The sequence below is a fragment of the Microcaecilia unicolor genome, chromosome 13 (assembly GCF_901765095.1).
Source record: "Microcaecilia unicolor chromosome 13, aMicUni1.1, whole genome shotgun sequence".
Lineage (NCBI taxonomy): Eukaryota > Metazoa > Chordata > Amphibia > Gymnophiona > Siphonopidae > Microcaecilia > Microcaecilia unicolor.
Genome location: NC_044043.1, coordinates 37,014,102 through 37,035,463, shown reverse-complemented (window position 1 = coordinate 37,035,463; position 21,362 = coordinate 37,014,102). Strand labels below are relative to the sequence as shown.

The following is a 21,362-nucleotide window of genomic DNA, read 5'->3' as shown; positions in this document are numbered from 1 at the left end:
TTGGATTCGCCTTGCGGTTTGTCATTTTCTTTTTCCCCCCCTTTTCCAGGCATCTCTGCGTTTCCCCTGATAACGAAGGGGTCCATACACTAGACTCGTTGTTCCTTCTCGGTCTGGGCGTTCCGTTTTTTATTTCTAGGTGTTTTCGGGCGCTTAGGTTTGGGGTTGCCTCGGAGAGGAACCAATGCACGTCTGTTCCTCTCAATGCATCACGTGACCTCTTTTATCTTAATTTATAAGAAAATAATGAGACAGCTACTGTTTCTCTGCTACATTTCTAAAACCAGATTGGAATGAATCTAAAAGGTCTCTTGTCAGTGCTGTAATCCACAAACAACCTTGCCCATCCCCTTTTCTTCTAGTTTACTAAGAAAGGGCAAGTTTGAGATTTGGTCAATAATTAGTATATTAGTAGATCAAATTACAGTTCTTTTCAGAGTCTCAGGAAATACATGTTCAGTTAAAGAGACGTTTACAATAGAAATTAATAGTCAACTAGAAAGACCTTTGTAAACTTAAACAGATAAAGTAGGGCATGAATCTACACTACTACCAAGTCTTCAATCCATTCAGTGGTTTCATAAGGACTGACTATCCAAACAAGAAAAATGAATCCAAGTATCATGCACTCTGAAACTTTTTAGACCCTATAAATATTTCCTGTGGACACATCACTTGTCATAGGACAGCTTGCTACTGGATTACAAAATCTGTGGAAAAATCAGGATATTGTCTTTTGGATATACCTTGCTAAATTATTACACAAAGCAACCAATTATGCTAACAAATATACTAATGGATTTAACATATTAACTCCTTCGGCCTATCTGATACTTTGTCCAAGGACTTTAAGATGTGACTGTATTGTTTAAATCACTAGGAGAAGCCATTGTCTGGGTGAGTGGTATATTACATTTTTCATAAACAAACCCCAATATTTGACTGTTGTTAATTGAAGTACAATATGTAGTTGCCACCCGTTTTATTTTCAATCCTATCCTCTAATCCATCATTTTTGCCATTTATGTTCTGATTCCTACATTGTATTTTTAGCTCCTAAGGTTCTAGTTCTTCCTGTCAGGAAGATTTCCTTGGTGGTACTTCTGCTTCCTTCTTAGGGGCTATAGTATAATAATCAAGCTTCAGCTCATTTTTTTTAACACAGCTAAATCTATAGTTCTTCCCATCTGATACTCCAGTAGACAACTCCCTTTTAGAGTGAACAGTGGTAACTAAATGATCCAGTACATCAGTCCTTCCCCAACTGCAAAAAAATAAAAACAAATTATAAAAAAAATCAGTCCATGGCTTTGAGCGAATAGAAATCCCATCAATAGAATCTAGTCAGGTTTTCAGGATATCCACAATGAATATGCATGAGATAAATTTGCATACACTATCTCCATCTTGAAAACCTGATTTGCTGGGTGTGTCCTGAGGACTGGGATGAGAACTGATTTATAGAATACGTATGTAATAGCATAGCCCACCTTCCTGTACTAGTGAACAATATTTAAAATTTGACTTGCTTTATCATTTGTGTGAGATCCAACATTTGTAAAGTTTCCATAAAATGTATAATTAAAGCATCTGGAGTTATCCTGTCTTCCATTATTATTAGGCTATATTCTGCTATCACAATTTATGCAAACAAATGCCAACAATTCATACAGCATAACTGCAGTATTTTGATCAACTTAATACATTAACAATATAGACTGCTGTAGTCTTCCTTTAATTTTTTACAAATGTTTCTACATCTCCTTCTTCTCAGCACCCAGGGCATAGATGAAGAACAATTCTCTCCATCTGTATGTATTAAAACCACCTCACTGCATTTCCTACCATCCCAGGAGGAATGGAAGGCAGGAAAACGTAGGGTAAAGTTAATTCAACACTGTTGAGTCTTATGCACACAGGACCCCATGAAACAGTGGCGTAGCCAAGGGTGGGCTTGGGTGGGCCCAGGCCCACCCACTTTGGGTTCAGGCCCACCCAGTAGCAGCATACCTATGATGTGGCTGGCAGGGATCCCCAAGCCCCACCAGCTGAAAACTCCCAACAACTGTCCCTCCTGCATACCTTGTAAGTAGCAGATCTTCGCCTGCAGTGAGCAGTGACATACATACTGCTTGCACCGGCCCCTCAGCCTTCCCTCTGATGTATTTCTGCCTAGGCGGAAACAGGAAGTTGCATCAGAGGGAAGGGTGTGGGGCCAGCATGAGCAGTGTGTATTAGTTGCTGCTGGTGAAAATCTGCAATTTAAAAGGTATACGGGAGCGAGGGGATGTTTGAGAGACCATATGGCATGCAGGCGAGAGAAGGAGAGACCAAATCAGCTGTGGGACGGGGTGAGGTTCTTCTGCCCACCCTTCTTGGGCCCAGGCCCACCCAAAATTGGGTGTCTGGCTACGCCCCTGCCATGAAACCAGCAATATCAGCCTCAAGTATCAATTTACTCTGTCACTTATGATCTTTAATGTAATGCCACTTTATATTTCTCATTCCGGAGTTGGCGATCGCCATTACGGCATAATGTAAGCCACATTGAGCCTGCAAATAGGTGGGAAAATGTGGGATACAAATGCAACAAATAAATCAATAATAAGACCTCCAGTTATAGCTCTTATTTTTTTACTGAACATGTGTTTGTCAACATAGTTTAGTAATTTACTGCGCACCAACTTATAGGTCTCTGTTGGAACTAAAACCTAGAAGAAAGAGTAACTGTTCTATAAATAGCATCATTTAAACACCATGCAGAATCTCCCCTCCTCTTTCCCCCATGAAAGAAGGTATAATTAGTTTGTAATACAGTACAGATTGAACCTGACATTTTTAATCCCACACACAATGGTAGCTCATGTGTAGTGGCAGCATCAGGAAGAGAAACCAGATGTGCACAAATGTAACAGAATGATGACAGGCAATGAGAGGGGAAGGAGCAGATGAGTAAGGAAGACAGAGAAAGGAGAACGGAAATTTTGAAGTATAATAGTGCTTGTTGTACCATCTGCTTTTTTGACCTAACAGCCACTGCCCTCAAAAACGCTATTTTTATTACAGGAGAAGATCTGCATAAAATGCAAATGCATGACCCTATTTGTGATCTTGAAAGTACATTGATACCTCCTGACAGGTAATGTTAATATTTTTATTACAATATATGTCTTAGAACTGCTTCAACTATTTGTTCTGCAGTTGTTAAATGTCCAGTAAAGCCATGTTTGCGAAGAATGTTGTGTTAGGAGCAATATGAAAAAAAAATCCCATTAACTAATTCTTCACTCTATGAAATATAACTTGTAAACATATTTTTCTTACCAATGAGCCTTATTAGTTTCCTCAGTCCTATAGTCGGTATGTAAACATGATAGTGTGGTATCAATCTAAAATGTATGTACTCCTATGTTACAAATTTAACTATGAGTCGGTATTAGTGCTGTTAACGCCTAACTCCTAGTCATATGTTCAGTATCAATGTCTGTTTTAGGCATTCCCACAATAAGTAGTTCCCTAAACCCGTATTTGTCACAAATAGATCATAAGCTCTGTTGAGCAGGGACTGTCTTTTTAAGTGTTTAGTGTACAGTGCCACATTCATCTAGTAGCACTATAGTAGTAGTAGTAGTAAGGATATAGTCACTAGAAGAAAACTTATTAGCATTAATCTTTGCTAATTAAAACACAAAAAATATGAAAACTTATTATTGAATTGCAGTTTGGCATATTTTGAATTCATACTCATAAAGAGCCTTCTTTGAATACTTTTTATACTGTCCATTGGTAAATACCCATTCAAAAAGATTTAGTTGTAGTAAAATTAAATATTCTTTAATACCCATACCAGATTGATCCAGGACCCTATGGGATAACCCATAGCCCACCAACCAACAGATGGAGACAGAGACTAAAACCTTGTGGGCTCAGCTCTATAAGGGCACTGTTCAGCCTGAGAAGGTCAGTATTTTTCTGTCTCCAGCATATGGTGATGGGCAGACTGTTCAGCTCCTGAACAGGTCTCTCTCACAGCTCCTGAACTGGTCAGAGGGCCAGGTTTTCGTTGAGCAGGGGGTCCAGATTATAGGTGCTTTGAAAAATAAATAAAAAATTATTTTGGAGACAGCCAGAGGAAACTCTTGAGATCCCTCCTTCCCCCCCCCCCCCCCCCCTCAACTTCCTCTTCTCAACCTAATACCATCTTGGCTTCCAGCACGTCTGTAGGAAGAACAGACTGTATGAGTAAATACATCGTGAAGTAGGTCTTTCCCTTGATTTTTTTTTTTTGGGAGGGTGGGGTAAGAAGGAGTTGTCTGCCAGCAGTGGGTAGAATTCTTGGGATATTGTTTTCTGTGTGGAGCTGGCAAGGTGCTAAATCATGGTAAGGCCAAAGCACTGGGCTAGATTTCCTTGCAGCTGGCGCGCCTGAACTGACAGTTGGCTCCAGAGGGATGGAGACTACGGCAGAGTATATCAAATGTTGCTAAAGAAGCGGAGTCAGATGATTGCAAGCTGGGGACTGCAATGTGCAACAGTGCTTCTCCTCTTAGACAGAAGCAGGGAGGCAGCTCGGTTGTGAAGAGGAGGGCTGTTTAGGTCCAGGTCGAGCATGGCTTTGTGCCATCTGCTTAGCTGCAGTACTGTAAGGGATAGAATGGGAAAAACTGCTGTTTTATTGTGGGACCTGCTGGGAGCATTATTGATTCAGCAGCCATTTTGCCCAGAGACAGACAGCTTGAGGCTAATTTCCCTCCTTCAGCAGCAAATCCACATTTGCTGACTGCTTGGGTGAGTCTTCTCAGTCATCTGCAGGGGCTTATTTTCCCCTAGAATTTATTTTATTGTTACATAGAGCCTTTTTGTTAAGATATGCTCAAGGCTGTCAGGTAGACTCTCTCATACACCTGCAATTGCTTGGAAACCTGTTAGACCTCAAGGATTCCCATTCTAGATTTTCTGGTTCCTTTTTTCACCCTTCTGATTCTGTGCTGCCTGGGTCTGCTTTGGTGGAAGGACAGTTGGAGGAAGGAGAGCTCCTGACAGAGATGAGGATAACCCATTTTAAAAAGCAGGACTTGCCAGCTCTTATCTCCAAAACTCTGGAATTGCTGGCGATCTCAATCTCGTAGCCTTCAGAGCCTAAGTTGAGTAACCCTATTGTAGAGGGAACAAAGCAGTCTTCTAGAGTGCTACCTGTACATGAGACTATCTCTTTTTTTCCGGTGGAGTGGGATACTCCGGATGTGTCTTAAGGTATTGAGAGTCATGGCTAAGCTTTACCCTTTGTTGCCCGATGATAAGGACAAGTGTTGGCAGCCTAAGGTAGATGCCTTGGTTACTGCAGTCACAAAGAAGACTACTATTCCAGGGGAGGGAGGCACAACCTTGAAGGATCTTCAGGATCGTAAGCTTAATGATTTACTTAAGCTGGTTTTTGATGATATGGCATTGTCTTTGTAAATGATGAGGTGTAGCACTTGTTTCTAGAGCTTCAGTGCTGTGAATGCAACAAGGAAGAGGTGTTTCTTTAGATACCAACGTGGAAGACTTGGTGAATGTGGCTCATCTAATAAAGTGTTAAGCATACATAGCAGATGCCCTCTGTGATTTAATCAGAGCCTCGGCTAGGGGTATCGTTGTTGCTGTCACTGCCACTGCCCAAAGACTGGTGTGGTTCTGCAACTGGGTAGCTGATGCGGCTTCCAAATCTCAACTCAGCAGGCTTTCCTTTCAGGGAAAACTGTTATTTGGGAAAGACTTGAAGAAATTTAGTTTATGATCTAGGCAATTTTAAGCCCCAGAGGCTCTCAGAGGATAAATCAAAGATATCTAGACAGGCTTCAGCTAGTCATACTACAGAGAGTCAAGTAGGTACAGACCTAAAAAATCCAGCTCTTATCAGAGGTCCAAATTTCAGTCACGACAGTTGTCTGAACTGATTCCAGTGAGGGTCAGTTTGAGTTGGTGGCTTCAAACCTCCAATATTTCCTGAGGAGTGGGCCTTCCTGTTCCAGACTGGATAATGGTGATGATAGATGCTAGTCTTCATGGTTGAGGATCACAGTGCAACATGCAAGTAACTCAAGCTTGTTGGGCTTGTCAGTAGGCGACGTGGAGAATCAACTGCTTGGAGTCAAGGACTGGCTCTCATAGAGGATCCAGGACAATTGTTTTACAGTTTGGCTCTTGAGTGTTCTTGATTGAGATGTAAAGGCTATATGGAGGAAGTTATTTCTACCCTGTTACAGGTCAGGAAATGGTCCATGTCAACAGCCTGTGCAAGACTGTGAAGAACCTTTTAGATGTGGTATGCTTCTGCTGGTGTTTCTCCCCTCTGCTTCTATTGCACATATCTTAGACTTTCTGCAGAAAGTGCTCCATAAAGGGTTGGCACTGGGCTTCATGAAAGTGCAAGTGGCAGCCTTGTCTTGTTTCACAATGTTTGGAACATACTTCTGTTGCAACCCATTGAGATGTGGTTCGTTTACTGTGAGGAGTTTCTCATATTCACCCTCTAGTTTGCAGCTCATTTTCAGAGTGGAATTTGAATTTGGTTCTTAGGTCCTTCGGTCATCCTCTCTTTGAGCCATTGAAGAGAGCAACCTTGAAAGATCTCATCCTGAAGATGGTTTTCCTATTTGTGATTTCTTCCAATTATAGAATTTCAGAGTTGCAGGGCCTGGCCTGCAGAGATACCTTCCTCTTCTACTTTACAGAGGGAGGGGCATCTATCAGGATGGTGTCTTCCTTTCTCCTAAAATGATTTCTTCCTTTCATGTGAACCAGGAACATCTTCCTTCGTTTCCTTCCTTCCTTCCTGAGGGAGGCGTATGGTTAGGAGTTTGGATCTCAAGGCTGTTAGATGTGCGTCGCATTTTCCTTTGTATTCCAGAGGTGACCTGGGAAATTTATAGACTGGTGAGCTTGATGGTGCCAGGCAAAATGGTAGACTTATAAAAAAACAAAAATTACTGAGCATACACTTAGGCATGGATTAATGGGACAAAGCCAACATGGATTTAGCCAAGGAAAATCTTGCCTCGCCAATCTGCTATATTCCTTTGAAGGAGTGAATAAATGTGTTATGGGTGAGCCAGTTGATATCTGGATTTTCAGAAGGCATTTGACAGGGTACCTCATAAACCACTGCTTAGGAAATTAGACAGTCATAGGATAGGAGACTGTGTTCTATTATGGATTAAGATCTGGTTATAAGATAGAAAAACAGAAACCAGGGTTAAATGGTCACTAATCTCAATGGAGAAGGATAAATAGTAGGGTTCCCCAGGGGTCTGTGCTGGGACCGCTGCTTTTAAACATATTTGTAAATAATTTAGAAATGGGAGTAATGAGTATGGTGATTTTTTAATTTGCCGATGACACAAAGTTATAAAAAGTTGTTAAATCACAAGAGAATTGTGAAAAATTGCAAAAGAAAATTACATAGTATGATTACAAGGTGTATTTAAACCTAAACAGTATCATAAGAGAAAAATAAATAATAAAGGTAACTGCAATCATTCGTTGCCAGAGAATGTGGTAAAAGCAGTTAGCTTAAGGGTTTAAAAAAGGTTTGGATAGCTTCCTAAAAGAAAATCCATATGCCATTATTAAAATGGCCTTGGGAAAATCCACTGCTTATTTCTGGGATAAGCAGCATAAAATATATTGTACTGTTTTGGGATCTTGCCAGGTACTTATGACTTTGATGGCCACTGTTGGAAACAGGATACTGGGCTTGATGGACCTTCGGTCTATCCCAGTATGGCAACACTTATGTACTTATGTAATTATTTCTTAGTCACATATATATGAAACAACAACATCTTTAAGCCTTTCTTAAACATAAAATAGTTAGTAATGAGTTGTAAATTAACTGGTATAAATTTCCAAAATTTAGTAGCTTGAAAGGCAAACAGATAATTAAAAATTTTCTTTGAAGTAATACCTCAGGGACTCAGGAAATCAAATAATGCCAACTTTTGAAAGTTATATAAATAACTCGCCAATGAGTAATGCACAAGAGAAATCATATTTAATGGAACTTGTCCAAATGCAATTTTCCATAGCAAGCAACCCAGCCTCAACAGTTTACCAGTGACTGTTAACAAAGTAGGCAGTAATTCTATCTGTTTTCTTAAGGGAGAATATTAGACGTAAAGCCACATTTTGGACTGTTTAAATTTTTCTCAACAGATATTTTGGTAAACCCAAATAGAAAGTGTTACAGTAATCGAGCTTACTAAGAATCAGAGACTGTACCACTAGTTGAACTAGATCTACCAACAGATATTTGCGAATAACCCTTAACTTTGTCATAATATAAAATACACTCCTTACTAAAGAATTTATCTGATGCTTCATAACATCCAGAATTTTTATAGATTTATCAAGAGCAAAACATTTCCCATCAGTCAGCAGATTTGATCTCATGTCTTGATCCTGCTGTGCCCCTATTAATTGAAATTTAGTTTTTTCCTTATTCAATTTCAAATGGCCTATGGACTATTTCAAATAATAATGTTCTATGGACTTTTCCTTTAGGAAGCCGTCCAGACCCTTTTTAAATCCCACTAAGCTAACCGCCTTTACCACATTCTCTGGCAATGAATTCCAGAGCTTAATTACACGTTGAGTGAAGAAAACTTTTCTCCGATTCTTATTAAATTTACTACTTTGTAGCTTCTTCGCATGCCCCCTAGTCCTAGTATTTTTGGAAAGAGTAAACAAACAATTCACGTCCACCTATTCCACTCCACTCATTATTTTATAGACCTCTATCATATCTCCCCTCAACCGTCTCTTCTCCAAGCTGAAGAGCCCTAGATGCTTCAGCCTTTCCTCATAGGGAAGTCGTCCCAACCCCTTTATCATTTTCATCGCCCTTCTCTGTACCTTTTCTAATTCCACTATATCTTTTTTGAGATGCGGTGACCAGAATTGAACACAATATTTGAGGTGCAGTCGCACCATGGACCGATACAAAGGCATTATAACATCCTCACTTTTGTTTTCCATTCCTTTCCTAATAATACCTAACATTCTATTTGCTTTCTTAGCCACCGTAGCACACCGAGCAGAGGATTTCAATGTATCAACAACGATGACATCGAGACCCATTTCTTGGTTGGTGATTCCTTTCATTATGTAGCTATAGTTTGGGTTCCTCTTTCCCACATGCATCACTTTGCACTTGCTCACATTAAACGTCATCTGCCATTTAGACGCCCAGTCTCGTAAGGTCCTCTTGTAATTTTTCACAGTCCTCTTGCGATTTAACCACTTTGAATAACTTTGTGTCGTCAGCAAATTTAATTACCTCACTAGTTACTCCCATCTCTAGGTCATTTATAAATATATGAAAAAGCAGCGGTCCCAGCACAGACCCCTGGGAACCCCACTAACTACCCTTCTCCATTGAGAATACTGACCATTTAATCATACTCTCTGTTTTCTATCTTTTAACCAGTTTTTAATCCACAATAGAACACTACTTCCTATCCCATGACTCTCCAATTTCTTCTGGAGCCTTTCCTGAGGTACTTTGTCAAACACCTTTTGAAAATCCAGATACACAATATCAACCGGCTCACCTTTATCCACATGTTTGTTCATCCATTCAAAGAAATGTAATAGATTGGTGAGGCAAGATTTCCCTTCACTAAATCCATGTTGGCTTTGTCTCATTAATCCATGCTTTTGAATATGCTCTGTAATTTTGTTCTTTATAATAGTCTCAACCATTTTGCTTGGCACCGACTTCAGGCTCACCGGTGTATAATTTCCCTGATCCCCTCTGGAACCTTTTTTAAATATCAGCGTTACATGGGCTACCCTCCAATCTTCTGGTACCATGCTCGATTTTAAAGATAAATTATATATTACTAACAATAGTTCCGCCAGTTCATTTTTCAATTCTTTGAGCACTCTGGGATGAATACCATCCGGTCCAGGAGATTTGCTACTCCTCAATTTGTCAAATTGCCCCATTACATCCTCTAGGTTTATAGAAATGTCATTCAATTTCTCCGACTTGTTAGCTTCGAATACCATTTCTGGCACTATGGCTTTTGTCTTCCCTGATTGCCCCTTTTACCCCTCGGTCATCTAGTGGTCCAACTGATTCTTTTGCCGGCTTCTTGCTTTTAATATACCTTCTTTGATTCTTCCATCCTCTATTTCCAGCATCTGTCCCTCTAACACCTCCCCCGTCTGTCTCTTTTCCTCCTCATTCTCCTGCCCCCTCCCCTCGATCCACACCTCTCTCTCTCACTTTCTCTCTTTTCCTCTTCCTCTTTTTCCTGGCACCTCTTCTTTCCTCTCCCTGCAGTCCAGCAGCTTACTCTTTTTCTCGTGGCCCTTGGAACTTGCAATGAATGCTGCAATGAAAGCATGCTGCTTCTCACCTGGTCTGAAGACTCTTTCTCTAGCATTGGAAACAGGAAATTCTGTCAGAGGAGGTGTGACGCTACAGAGAGAGCTTTCGGGCTGGCTGAGAAGCAGCGTTCAAGGCAAGTTCCAAGGGCTGTGAGGGGCATGGAGGAGGAGAGAGGAGGCTGCCAGAGTGCAGAGAGAGGTAAGAAGGAGGTGCCAGGAGAAAAAAGAAAAAAAGAGAGAGAGAGATGTGGCTCGGGGGGGGGGAGCTGCAGGAGTGCAGAGAAGGAGGAAGAATCAGATGCCAGACTACGAGAGGGGAAGAAAAGGGGGAGAGAGAGAGTGAGATGAGAAAAGGAGCAGAGAGCTTAATGCGTTAATCTCTTTAAATTTTTTAATGCAAGTTAAATTGTTATGGTTTATGATTTATTAGTAGAACGCATTAATAACACATTAAATGTGCAGCTGTATTCAAAACACAAGCATGATAACTTAATAGTGAAAATATAGTCTCTTGCAAGTCAGTTACAATCTTCACAAGGGAACTGGTTTCTGCCAGCCTCCAAAATCAGTATGCACTGGCTTAAATTCTATATTACTACTACTACTATTACTATTACTACTACTACTTAACATGTCTATAGCGCTACTAAAGAGGTCAGTAATCTTACAGGTTTCCAAGAAAAATCTTTTCCTACCTTGACTGGTCTTCAGATAACTTCATACATAGATTGTGAAAGCGTACTCTGGAGAGCTGATCGTGTCTTCCCTGAACCTCTCTGGCTTGTCTCTGCTTTGGGTTTTTATCTGCCCTGACTGAGCCACAGCCTTCCTTCTAAGCACTCTAGAGCTAGACTTCTTAATTGACCCTGTGAGGGAGTGTGCTTAAGGGGAACCAGCAGTTTCCTATACACACCCATCACATAGCTCTTGCTACTGCACGGATGAAGAACTACTGCGATGTGTTCATCATAAATCTACTTTTGATTGGGAATTACTTTCCTGGAGTTAACTTGCAGTTGCATCATTTACTAATGAGCCTTTGTTCTTCTCCTGTTCGCTTCCTATTCTCTGTGTAGTGTGTAAGTTTTGATGTGTAGGTATGTGCTGTTCAGTCAGGGTTGCCCAGATATGGGTAATTTGAAGTCAATTTGACAGAATTAACTGTACAGTAAGTTATGTAAGAGGTTGATAAACTTCATAAATGCATGAAAAATAGAGCGAGGTATGACATTTATTTTATAGTAAAATTTACTCTTGGCTGTGCCTTTCTTCCCCTTTTTAGTTTTCATCCTGTTCTTGTGAAAAGAGAGCCAAGTGAAGATTCTGGTATGTAATATGAAAATTATGTAGATCTCCCAATATTGTATGTTTTGGGGAAGGGAGTAGAGAATGGTTATACTCAGGAGAAGTGTATGTGGTAGTATAAGTTATGCAGAACGTTAGTTCTGTATAAATTACACATATGTTCAAGATACATGCATTCAGTATTATTATACACAGTGTTGCATATAATCAAAGGTTAAAGAAGCAATACATTGACGATTGGTGGAGGAAAAACCTCTTGACTTGTTATTGCTGAAGAAAGCCAACCTGTTTGTATAGGTGACAGACATAACCTACTTCTGGGAGCCAGCTCGGAATTGAAAAATTTGTTTACATTAATTTTTAAGTGGAATGTTGGTCATATTCAAAGGAGCAGAAATGCTGTGAAGACAATCAGCTCAGTTACAACAATAGTGCATTAAAATTAGTTTTGCATGTATCTGGATCCATGCCTGATGAAGCTTGCAAATTAATTGAATGCCTTTTTTTTTTTTTTTTTATAAGAATGCTGCCTTGCAGTTCTTTTCTTTGATAGCTTGTAACAGGCAGAATTTTTTTAAATCAAGTTAAATTTTATTTCTCATTTTCCTATTGTTCATTTTGTTTTAAAATATTTTTGCCTTACAGGGTTATTTTAGAAGTCTAATTTCTTCATGGAAATTCTATCATTTACACTTGGAAGCAGTCTATGTGTAAAGGGCAATTTTAGAAAAGGCTCAGCTTACACATGGTTGCTTATAATGGGCCGGATTGTCTATTTGGCGACTAAAATCTAGGCGTGCCCCATTTACATGCCTAGTGGTATTCTGTAAGCTGCGTCTACATTCAGTTGCGGTTTATAGAATATTGTATAGGTCGGGTGGATGCGCCTAGATTTAGGATGAAACCATTTGCTCCAATGAAAAGCTGGTGTAAATGCCTGCTCCTAAATCTAGGCTCACTTCCCTGAATTCTTTAACCACGTGCGTAGATTTGATTAATAGCCCTGACACTTCCACACTCCTCCCTTTTTGACTATGCACGCTGGAATTTATGCGTACCTCTTTTTAGAATACATCTGAAAAGATGTGCTTGTAAATTCCAATTATTGCCAATTAGTGTTGATAATTGGTCATTATTGGCCTCTTATCAACACTAATAGGCTCGTTAACTGCGCCCTACTTGTCGCGCCATTTATGGACTATGTAGAAATTGTAAAGGGAGTGTTGTTTGGGAATGGCCTGGGCAGGTCAAACACCTACACATGTATTTTCTATTTCATAAAGGGAATGTATATGTAGAACCTAATATTTCTACCTGGTGACTTTGAGCTGCTTCTTGTCACAGATAGAGGTATATTTTCAAAGCACGTAGAATTACAAAGTTCCATGATAACCTATGGAACGTTGTGAGTCTAAGTGCTTTGAAAATGAGCCCCATAGTGTTTTTATAAAGTGTTCCTTTCAGCCTGCCCTGTACAGGAGGGATTAATCTCCTTAATCCCCCAGTTTTGGATTATGTATGTTTATATTGTAATCTGCCTAGAATGAAAGAATGTACGGAATATACATTTTTTAAATAAATAAGCATTAGAGTATGTTTAGCAACTGCATTATTTATGTTTCAACATTTTTATTGATGATACTTCAAAAGATACAACAATATTTCCTCATAAACTGGAGTAACATAATACATTCATAGATATACTAGATCAATACAACCATAAAACGTATCATCGACTTCCCCCCTCCCCAATTTCTTCCCCCTTCATACCCCTCCCCTTCCCTCCCACCCTCCCTCTAAATAACCAATGATAATGTATTTGTAGCCATAGCGTCCGCATATTCGACTAAATCTATGACTTCAAGACATATTCCCCAAGAGACAGAGTCCACTTGCCCACCTCCGTTTAGCATACCTTATGATCTGGTGACTAAATAAATGTATTACCCCACAGGAAGCTTGTACTCTTATAGCCTCCTGTGTATCCGCCAGACCCGGTGTATTCACCATAATACAGGATATGTGTCTCTAAAAGGTGGACGTCATGTTCAAAGGGACTACACATCCCTAGTAATCCCCAAAAGAAAACCCCCTCCTCCAAACTCTCCTTCAAAAGCAACTGCATTATTTAAAACATGGATAGATACCCAATGCCTCTTTTTGGGAAATCTATTGTATAATGGCAGAGAATTTTCCAACATGGGAATTATAGGTTGAATTTTCAAAGGTTTAGGGACCTGACTGTTAAAGGTTTGCTGTCATTGTATAATTGGGGTGGGGGCAAAATGCTCAGTAAAGAGGGCCCAAATGGTTGTATTTATTAAAAGGTCAGTATTCAAAAGATTGATCCGAGAAAGTTTTAATTGTAAATTGCTGTGATCTACCAGTTTGGTATGGCGGTATAGCAAATACCAATAAATCATAAATTGAAAATAAAGTTTGTTCTCTGTATTTAAGTAACAACATTTACACACATACTTTTGCAAAATGGTTGACATACACATGTAAGCTGTGACTTTCTAACTAACGTGTAAGTATTGGCATTTACTTGCGTAAACTGCCAAGTTTTCTCTGATTTCTTTTTTCCTGTGTACGTATTTGCATAATGGATTATCCCACTGCACGTCAACAAACATATGTGCGATCCTGCAGGTATTTAGAAAAGGCTCTGCATTGGCAGACCCTTTTCTAATTGAGCACATTGTATCTGAAGGTCTCAATTCCAGTCTCTATATTCTATTTAAAACGTGAGCTCTGTTTTCTGTGAGTTGTCTGTTCAAGTAAAGGCTTTAATAATGGGGGGGAAAATCAGTCAAAATCAGGGATTGGGATCAAAGAAGAAAAAAATGTTGAGCAAAAGTTGGTTTATTGCTTTAAAAACATTCATGAATATACTTTTTTAATAGGAAGTTCACTAGAGCTAACAGCAGTTACTGTGAAGGAAGAAACAGAAGATCCTAACTATTTTCAGTACGGTATCCCAGGTAATAGTTTTCTCTATCATTGTTTTTGTACTTGGAATTAAATATGTCTCCTGAGAAATGACTGTAATATTTGTTTATTTATTTGTATCCCACATTTTCCCACCTATTTGCAGACTCAATGTGGCTTACAATAACACATCATGGCAAACGCCATTCAAGAGTAAATAAACAATTGGTTGCATACAAAAAAAACAAGTGTAGCATAATGGATATAAACAATTCAGTAATTCAGAAACAGTCAGACTATCAAGTAAGTAATGATGCATTGGAATTCCTATTATTGATTATTATGGTAATATATATAGCAGGGCAGCTAAAGAACATATGGGTGTGGGTGTAGGTATATGAAAATCAATCTGAGAAGTGAATCCTTGAGCACTTAGATTGGGGTAGGTAACTCTGGTTCCTTGATTACCACAAGCAGGTCTGGTATTCAAGATATCCATAATACATGTGCATGAGATACTTATGTGTATACTCGTACACTACTTCCATCATATGCAAACATCTCATGCATTTTCGTTCTAGTAATTCAGGAGACCAAACCCATTTCCAGCACTTGTGTTCTAGGGTTGCTAAACCCTAGAAATTGATAAGTGGAGTCATGACGGAGACAGAAAAAAGAAAGTAGCAGTTCAGGGCCTTGGAGCCCATGCACATGCTTAGAATTTACTGGTTCTGCCCACTCTCTAACATAAGCTGCATTGGAGGGGTGAGACTGGAAGACACTGAGGTGCCAATAATCAGAAGCCCCTCACGGTTCGAAGCAGCGCTTTAAAAATAGCACAGGAACAGCGTGGGGCTAAAACGTCCTTATGATCAAAGCATTCAAATTTATGTACTTCTGCGAGAGGATTGTGCCTGGGCATGCATCCAAGGCACAATCCTCCTGCAGAAGTTGTTTGACAGGTCCAATTTTCTCCCAGATCTGTGAAACCCTAAGTCTGCCCCTCACACACAAAACGCAAAAGCCCCGGTGGACCAGTGAGACCGCTAGCTGCCCCCCCCCCCCCCCACATCAAACAATAACGCCCTGGTGATCCACTGGTACTGTTATCTAGCTGGCTAGCCCGTCCTCCATCCCCCCCCCCCCCCCCCAGCTACCTACCTCTGCGTAGTGGTAGTTGGAGGCGGAAGGGACTAGCACTCCCTCCCTCCTCTTTGGGCTCCTTCTCAAAATGGCAGCGTCCTGCCCTTCCCGGTGCATCCTGGGATGCGCTGGGTGGGGCTTAACCCTTATATGGAAGTCTCCTTCATTCCTTCCTTGCTGGCAAACCCTAACACCAGCTCCAAACTAGCGTAGGGTTTGCAGCGAGAGCAGTGCCCTTGTTTGGCACTCTACCTTCTGATCATGAGGGAGGAATGCAGGAGACCCTTTTTTGCATGCATTTGCACGCAGTTAGCATTCAGTGCCAGCGAGCGCATGATTACACACACTCGCTGGCTCTGATAATCTGGTGGGAGCAAGCACGGGCACTAGTATGACACTATTAACCTCTAGCACCCGTGTTTGCTTCTGATCATCGGCCTGTGAATGTACATTTGGGCTTGAAGGCCCTGTGCCGCCTTTTTCTGTTTCTGCTGCAGACTTGGACATGAGGATGGTGGCAACAGGGCAGAAAGGGATGTAAGAGGAGATTATGGGGAGGGGGGATTGAAGGAAGTCTGCCAAGAGGTAATGTTAGACGGATATAATCCTAAATCGCTGTTACATAAGTATTGCCATACTGGGAAAGACCAAAAGTCCATCAAGCCCAGCATCCTGTTTCCAACAGTGGCCAATCCAGGTCACAAATACCTGTTAGTGAGCTTATTCCCCTGAGGAAGCCTATGTGGTGAAATGGGTCCCCGTTGGGACCGCTCCTGCTTTCAAGCTAAGTGATTTCTTACACACGCAGTATATATTGATTGTTCAAAAGACTCAAGAAGAGTTTATGCTTATATTTGAAATGATAAAGAATTATGGAGGTTTTTTAAAGACCAATGATAGAGAACTATCATTGGAGGAGTGGCCTAGTGGTTAGGGTGGTGCCTGAGGAACTGAGTTCGATTCCCGGCACAGGCAGCTCCTTGTGACTCTGGGCAAGTCACTTAACCCTCCATTGCCCACCGCATTGAGCCTGCTATGAGTGGGAAAGCGCGGGGTACAAATGTAACAAAAAATAAACTATGAGCTGTTTATGAATTATAGGTGTCTACCTGACTGCAGGTCTGCCTTCTTTTTTGGTTAGGTAAGACAGTCACAGCCAAGAAATTAAAAAAAAATTAAAAAAAATAATTAAGTAGAAGGACACTGAAGAGATGTTATAAGAACTGTGTGGTTGTATGATTAACTTATACTTTTATATTTTATACCCTGGAGTACATTTGAAGCATTATTGATCCACTATTTGTATTTTTTTGGTGTAGTCACTTTTTTGTAGTGATTCTCCTTTTTTGTATATTTACCTTTCCTGATATTAGTCATCTTCAGCTGCAGAATATTCAAAGAAGTGATGTATTCCCATACTTTATATTTATCTGCTCTTCTGCTTCCCATTTCTTAAAGTATACTGTATCTATTGCAACTGGAGGTTTGAGGAGGGGGTGTCTTCTGTAACAAAGAAGGAAATATTAAGGGCTCCTTTTTCAAAGCTGCACTAGCAATTCTGGAGCGGTAAATGTGATGAAGCCGCTTTGTTGCATTTACTATGCAGGAATCGCTAGCGTGGCTTTGTAAAGGAGCCGTAAACTTTTAAATAAAAAAATATTTTGAATTAAGTTCATTATTCTCCCTGCCGGTGAGCACAATGAAGTTGCTCCGCCTTTCTAAGGAGACTTTTTTCATTAATTAATTTTGAGAAGTTCAGGATAGGCAAAGTACAGATTGTAAACTGCCCAGGTGTGCGAGTCAGCTTGGGCGATTTAGTAAGTTTTAATAAACTGTAAACTATTATAATTGGTGTTGTACATTTTGAGCACGCATTTTATAGTTGGACATGCTGCTGAGTGATAGATACACTTCTGAGATTGTTCTTTCTTGTTAAGCAGGCTCTTCAGAATGTAGAGATCCTGATGGGAAACGTTCCATTTATAAGCCTGGCCGAGGTATTTTTTCATTTTTTTTTCTAATACTGTCTGCTTTCCAATATTCTGTGTTCTGGCCCAATAATTTTCTGCACATGTACTTGTACAGTTTGAAATTTAAGCACTTGCCAGTAAGTTAGTGCTTGAAAATATTAACAAAATACTTCTAATGAGTATGGGAACTTAGTAATGTGTTAAGGACATAACATTTTTGCCAAATAACACACATTAAATGGTGACACAGATGAAGTAATAGTGAAATAGAGATATAAGCAAAGCTGTGTTATTCATGGAAAGATAACTTCGAGCTATCATTAGCTTTCTTCCTCGGGAGCATTAGGCTGCCTTTTAAAAGGATTGGTGCAGGTATAAAAACCCTCCTATCCCCTGATCAGAAATCTCCCATTCTATCCCCTTCTTAGAAAAGGCTTCCACTGTGGCATCTACTGGGGTCTCCTTGGCAACTTGACCCCTAATGGTAGTTCCACAAGACTTCCACAAGGGGGCTTTGAAAACCATTTTGAAAAACCAGACACTGATGGAGCATGGACAGCCAGAAATTGCTCCTGCCTCTCCCCCTTCCTTCCCCCAAATCCCTATTAGTCACTAGGGAGACTCGGTAGGTGCTGTGATGATTACGGAATGGAGGCTTTCGAAGAAGGGGGTGAGGGCGTTCTAATCAAGGAGTCAGAGAATTGAAGTGGGTTTTGAACCTGCTCTGGCCCTTTAAAAGATAGAGGTGCTTGAATATTTTTCCATTGCTACTGCCAAGGGCATGCAATGATCCTAGATGCAACAACCCAAAATTCAGTTTATTGCATGAGTCACTAACTTGCAGTACTGAGGTTAGTGACTAGCAAGGTAAAATAACAGTCGTTAGCATTAGCAATAGATGAGTTCAAGAACTAGTGGGTTGTGTCCATCTACCAGCAGGTGGAGATAATCACTGATTTTAAGCCTAGTGATATAGGATAGATAGCTCCCAAAGCCAGTATATCTCTGTCTCCAGCAGACGGATGGATGGACATCCTCTAGCTCCTGGATTCCTCTGTTAGGGGTGCTCCTGGCCTAGGTCTCCTTGGCAGTTGAACATGGGAGGTTCCCAGTTCTTCGGTGCCAGCTTTAGGAGGTTTCTCCCTGCTACTGTGTTTTGGTGGACTGCCTCTACCTCTGTTCAGTTCCACTCAGGCTGATTTGGCTTTCATTAAAAAAACAAAACAGAAATCAGAGATTTAAGAGGGGTCTCGGAGCTGTTTTTTTTTTCACAGGCTTTTGGTTCTCTTAATTTGTGCCTTTGCTGCCTAGTAGAACAAGAAAGCTGTTCATCCCCCCCCCCCCCCCCCCCCAAAAAAAAGCATATCCGAAGAATGGACTTAAAAAAAACCCAGAAGCACAGAGGTCTTAGCATCTATTTTCCGCAACAGTGGTGGTGAGCAGGGAGCAGGAGGGGGCTCGATGGTCTTCAGCCGTTGGTGCTGGGGATCATGATGCTCGCAGTAGTGGTGTGTGTGACTTCTTTCCCTGGTTTCTTGCAGGCACCGCCATCACGCCTTGGAGACAAATGGCTGCAGAGACCATAAAATTCTGCTCCTGCTGCGGGAATCAACGAGCAGCATCTGGCCTCTGTGTTGGCGGTACTCGGATTCTACTGAGGGAGACTCCATGGTGGCGGTGGGAAACATGGCACCTTTCAGTGTGTGCTCTCCCTCTCCTGTGTGAGATGTGATGCCTCCTGTAGCCATCTTGCTGGTGGACCAGTTCTGCTTTTCCTTGCGGCAGGACTCAGGGAGGGGGGTGGGTTCTTGACCTGGGCAGTCTGGGTCTCACGCAAGTGTCTGAGGCCAGGGGGCTGTTTCTGGGCCTGCAGGGTAGGAAGCTCTGTTTTCTCCTGACTTTGTCTTGCTGTTTCATCAGGCTTACATGATGAAGCAAGCACAGCAGCTCTCGGGGTCAGTGATGCAGGACTTTCTTGGGGGACTTGCTCCTCCTTTGCCCCTGATGCCTCCTGACGAGAAGGTGTGTGCTGGCTGCATCTGAGATGCATTTGGCCACTCTGGACCCTCCTTCCCCTCTTGCTCTGAGCTGGCCCTGTCCGGCAGATCGAGGTGTTCTGCCCTGGAGCAGTAGTTGGAGAAGGGTGAACTCCTGGCTTAGGAGCCAGATGATCCAACATCAGTCGGAATTTTTCATAAGGAGGAGTTGCCCTCCTTGATTGTTCATGCCCTCCAGACACTGAACATTTCAGTGGATGAGGCTCCGGCTGCAGCCAACCCCAAAATGGCTAGCACTAGGAGGCCCGTGTGGTCCTTTCCAGTGCACAAGGTTATAGATGAGCTGATGTGGCAGTGCAGGTGGAGAAGGTGCTGTCTTGCCTGTATCTTGTGCCTCTGGATTACTTGGAGAAGTTGAAGTTGCCAATTGTGTCCGCTTTGGTGGCAGCGGTCACCAAGAAGACTACCCTGCCAGTGAAATGGAGTATAGTGTGAAGGACATTCAGGACTGGAAGCGTCTTTGAAACAGGCTTTCAAGGTCTCGGCCTGCAATGGACTTTCCCTCCTTGTAGTCTAGCTTGGTGTACTTAGCGGACTCTTTGTATGAACTCATGCAGGCATTGGCCATGATGGCTTGGCAATTTTTGTGGCTTCGCCATTGGGCGGCTGATGCCTCTAAGCAGTGGATTACTAGACCCCCTATTCTGGGTCAGCTGCTGTTCAGAGAGGACATCAATTGTCAAGAGAGGACCTGGAAAAGCTGGTCAAGGATTTGAGGGATTCCAAGACACAGTGTTTGCCTGAGGATCGATGTAGGCCAATGGTAAGGGCGAGCAGAGTGTGCTTTTAGTTTAGGGAGGCCCTGAAGTGTCAGCCGGGACAGAGTTCGACTGGTTTCGGGTGCTACATGGGGTTTTCAGAAGTCCCGTTTCCAGCAGAAATCACCTTTTGAGAAGACAAGTGAGGCTTGTGCTCCGGTCCCTTCCCTTTGTGACAGCAGCCCACTGATGGGGTTTTTGAGCATTGAACCAAAATTATGTTAGACCAGTGGGTTCTTGATATTATCAGAGACAGTTACAGATTTGAATTCACTGCTCCCATGGGCTTTATTGGAATCCCTGTGCAGAGCACTCTCCATATGCTTGGCGGTGCTTGCCACTCTGGCAGCATTGCGGGCGCTCAGCACCGTGGCACCCATCCCATCAGCAGAGCAGGGACAGGGTTGCTATTCGATCTATTTGTGGTGCCCCAAAAAGGGGGTGGGCCTACCAACCAGTATTGAACCTCAAGCATGTGGCAGCTAGCTTGGGTTTTGCCATGCATTAGAAATTAGCACGGACCCTCAGTAGTTGTTATTCCTGCCTATAGCTTGGCTGTACTTATTGCCACCCCACCAGGAGTTAAGTGCAGCTGTACTACCAGCAATCTGATAGTATGGCTGCCCTAGTGCAGACATGAGGCCATTGTGGCTGCTGTTCCTTCCTTCTACTACCTCCACCCAACAGAACCTCCACATTGTTTTTCTCCCAATCTAGTCAACCTTTGCATCCTCCTGTCCCAGATAGGCCCCTCGTTCTGAAACAGTGAAGGGTGTTGCAGGTAAACCAATATGCTGCTACATGGTTAATCGTGGGGGACT

The 21,362-nt window shown here is 41.7% G+C and overlaps 1 protein-coding gene across 5 annotated transcripts in view; it reads left to right on the top strand.

Annotated features, from left to right (window-relative positions):
* Positions 1-21,362, top strand: part of GTF2I (general transcription factor IIi) — a 263,654-nt gene that overhangs the window by 69,145 nt on the left and 173,147 nt on the right. For 4 of the 5 annotated variants that reach the window (XM_030186159.1, XM_030186155.1, XM_030186156.1 and 1 more), the window contains exons 7-10: positions 3,067-3,139; positions 11,660-11,703; positions 14,589-14,666; positions 17,694-17,753. In XM_030186159.1, coding sequence (XP_030042019.1) covers positions 3,067-3,139; positions 11,660-11,703; positions 14,589-14,666; positions 17,694-17,753 — 255 coding nt within the window. The remainder of the gene's footprint in view (positions 1-3,066; positions 3,140-11,659; positions 11,704-14,588; positions 14,667-17,693; positions 17,754-21,362) is intronic. The other variant, XM_030186158.1, reaches the window with a different exon arrangement.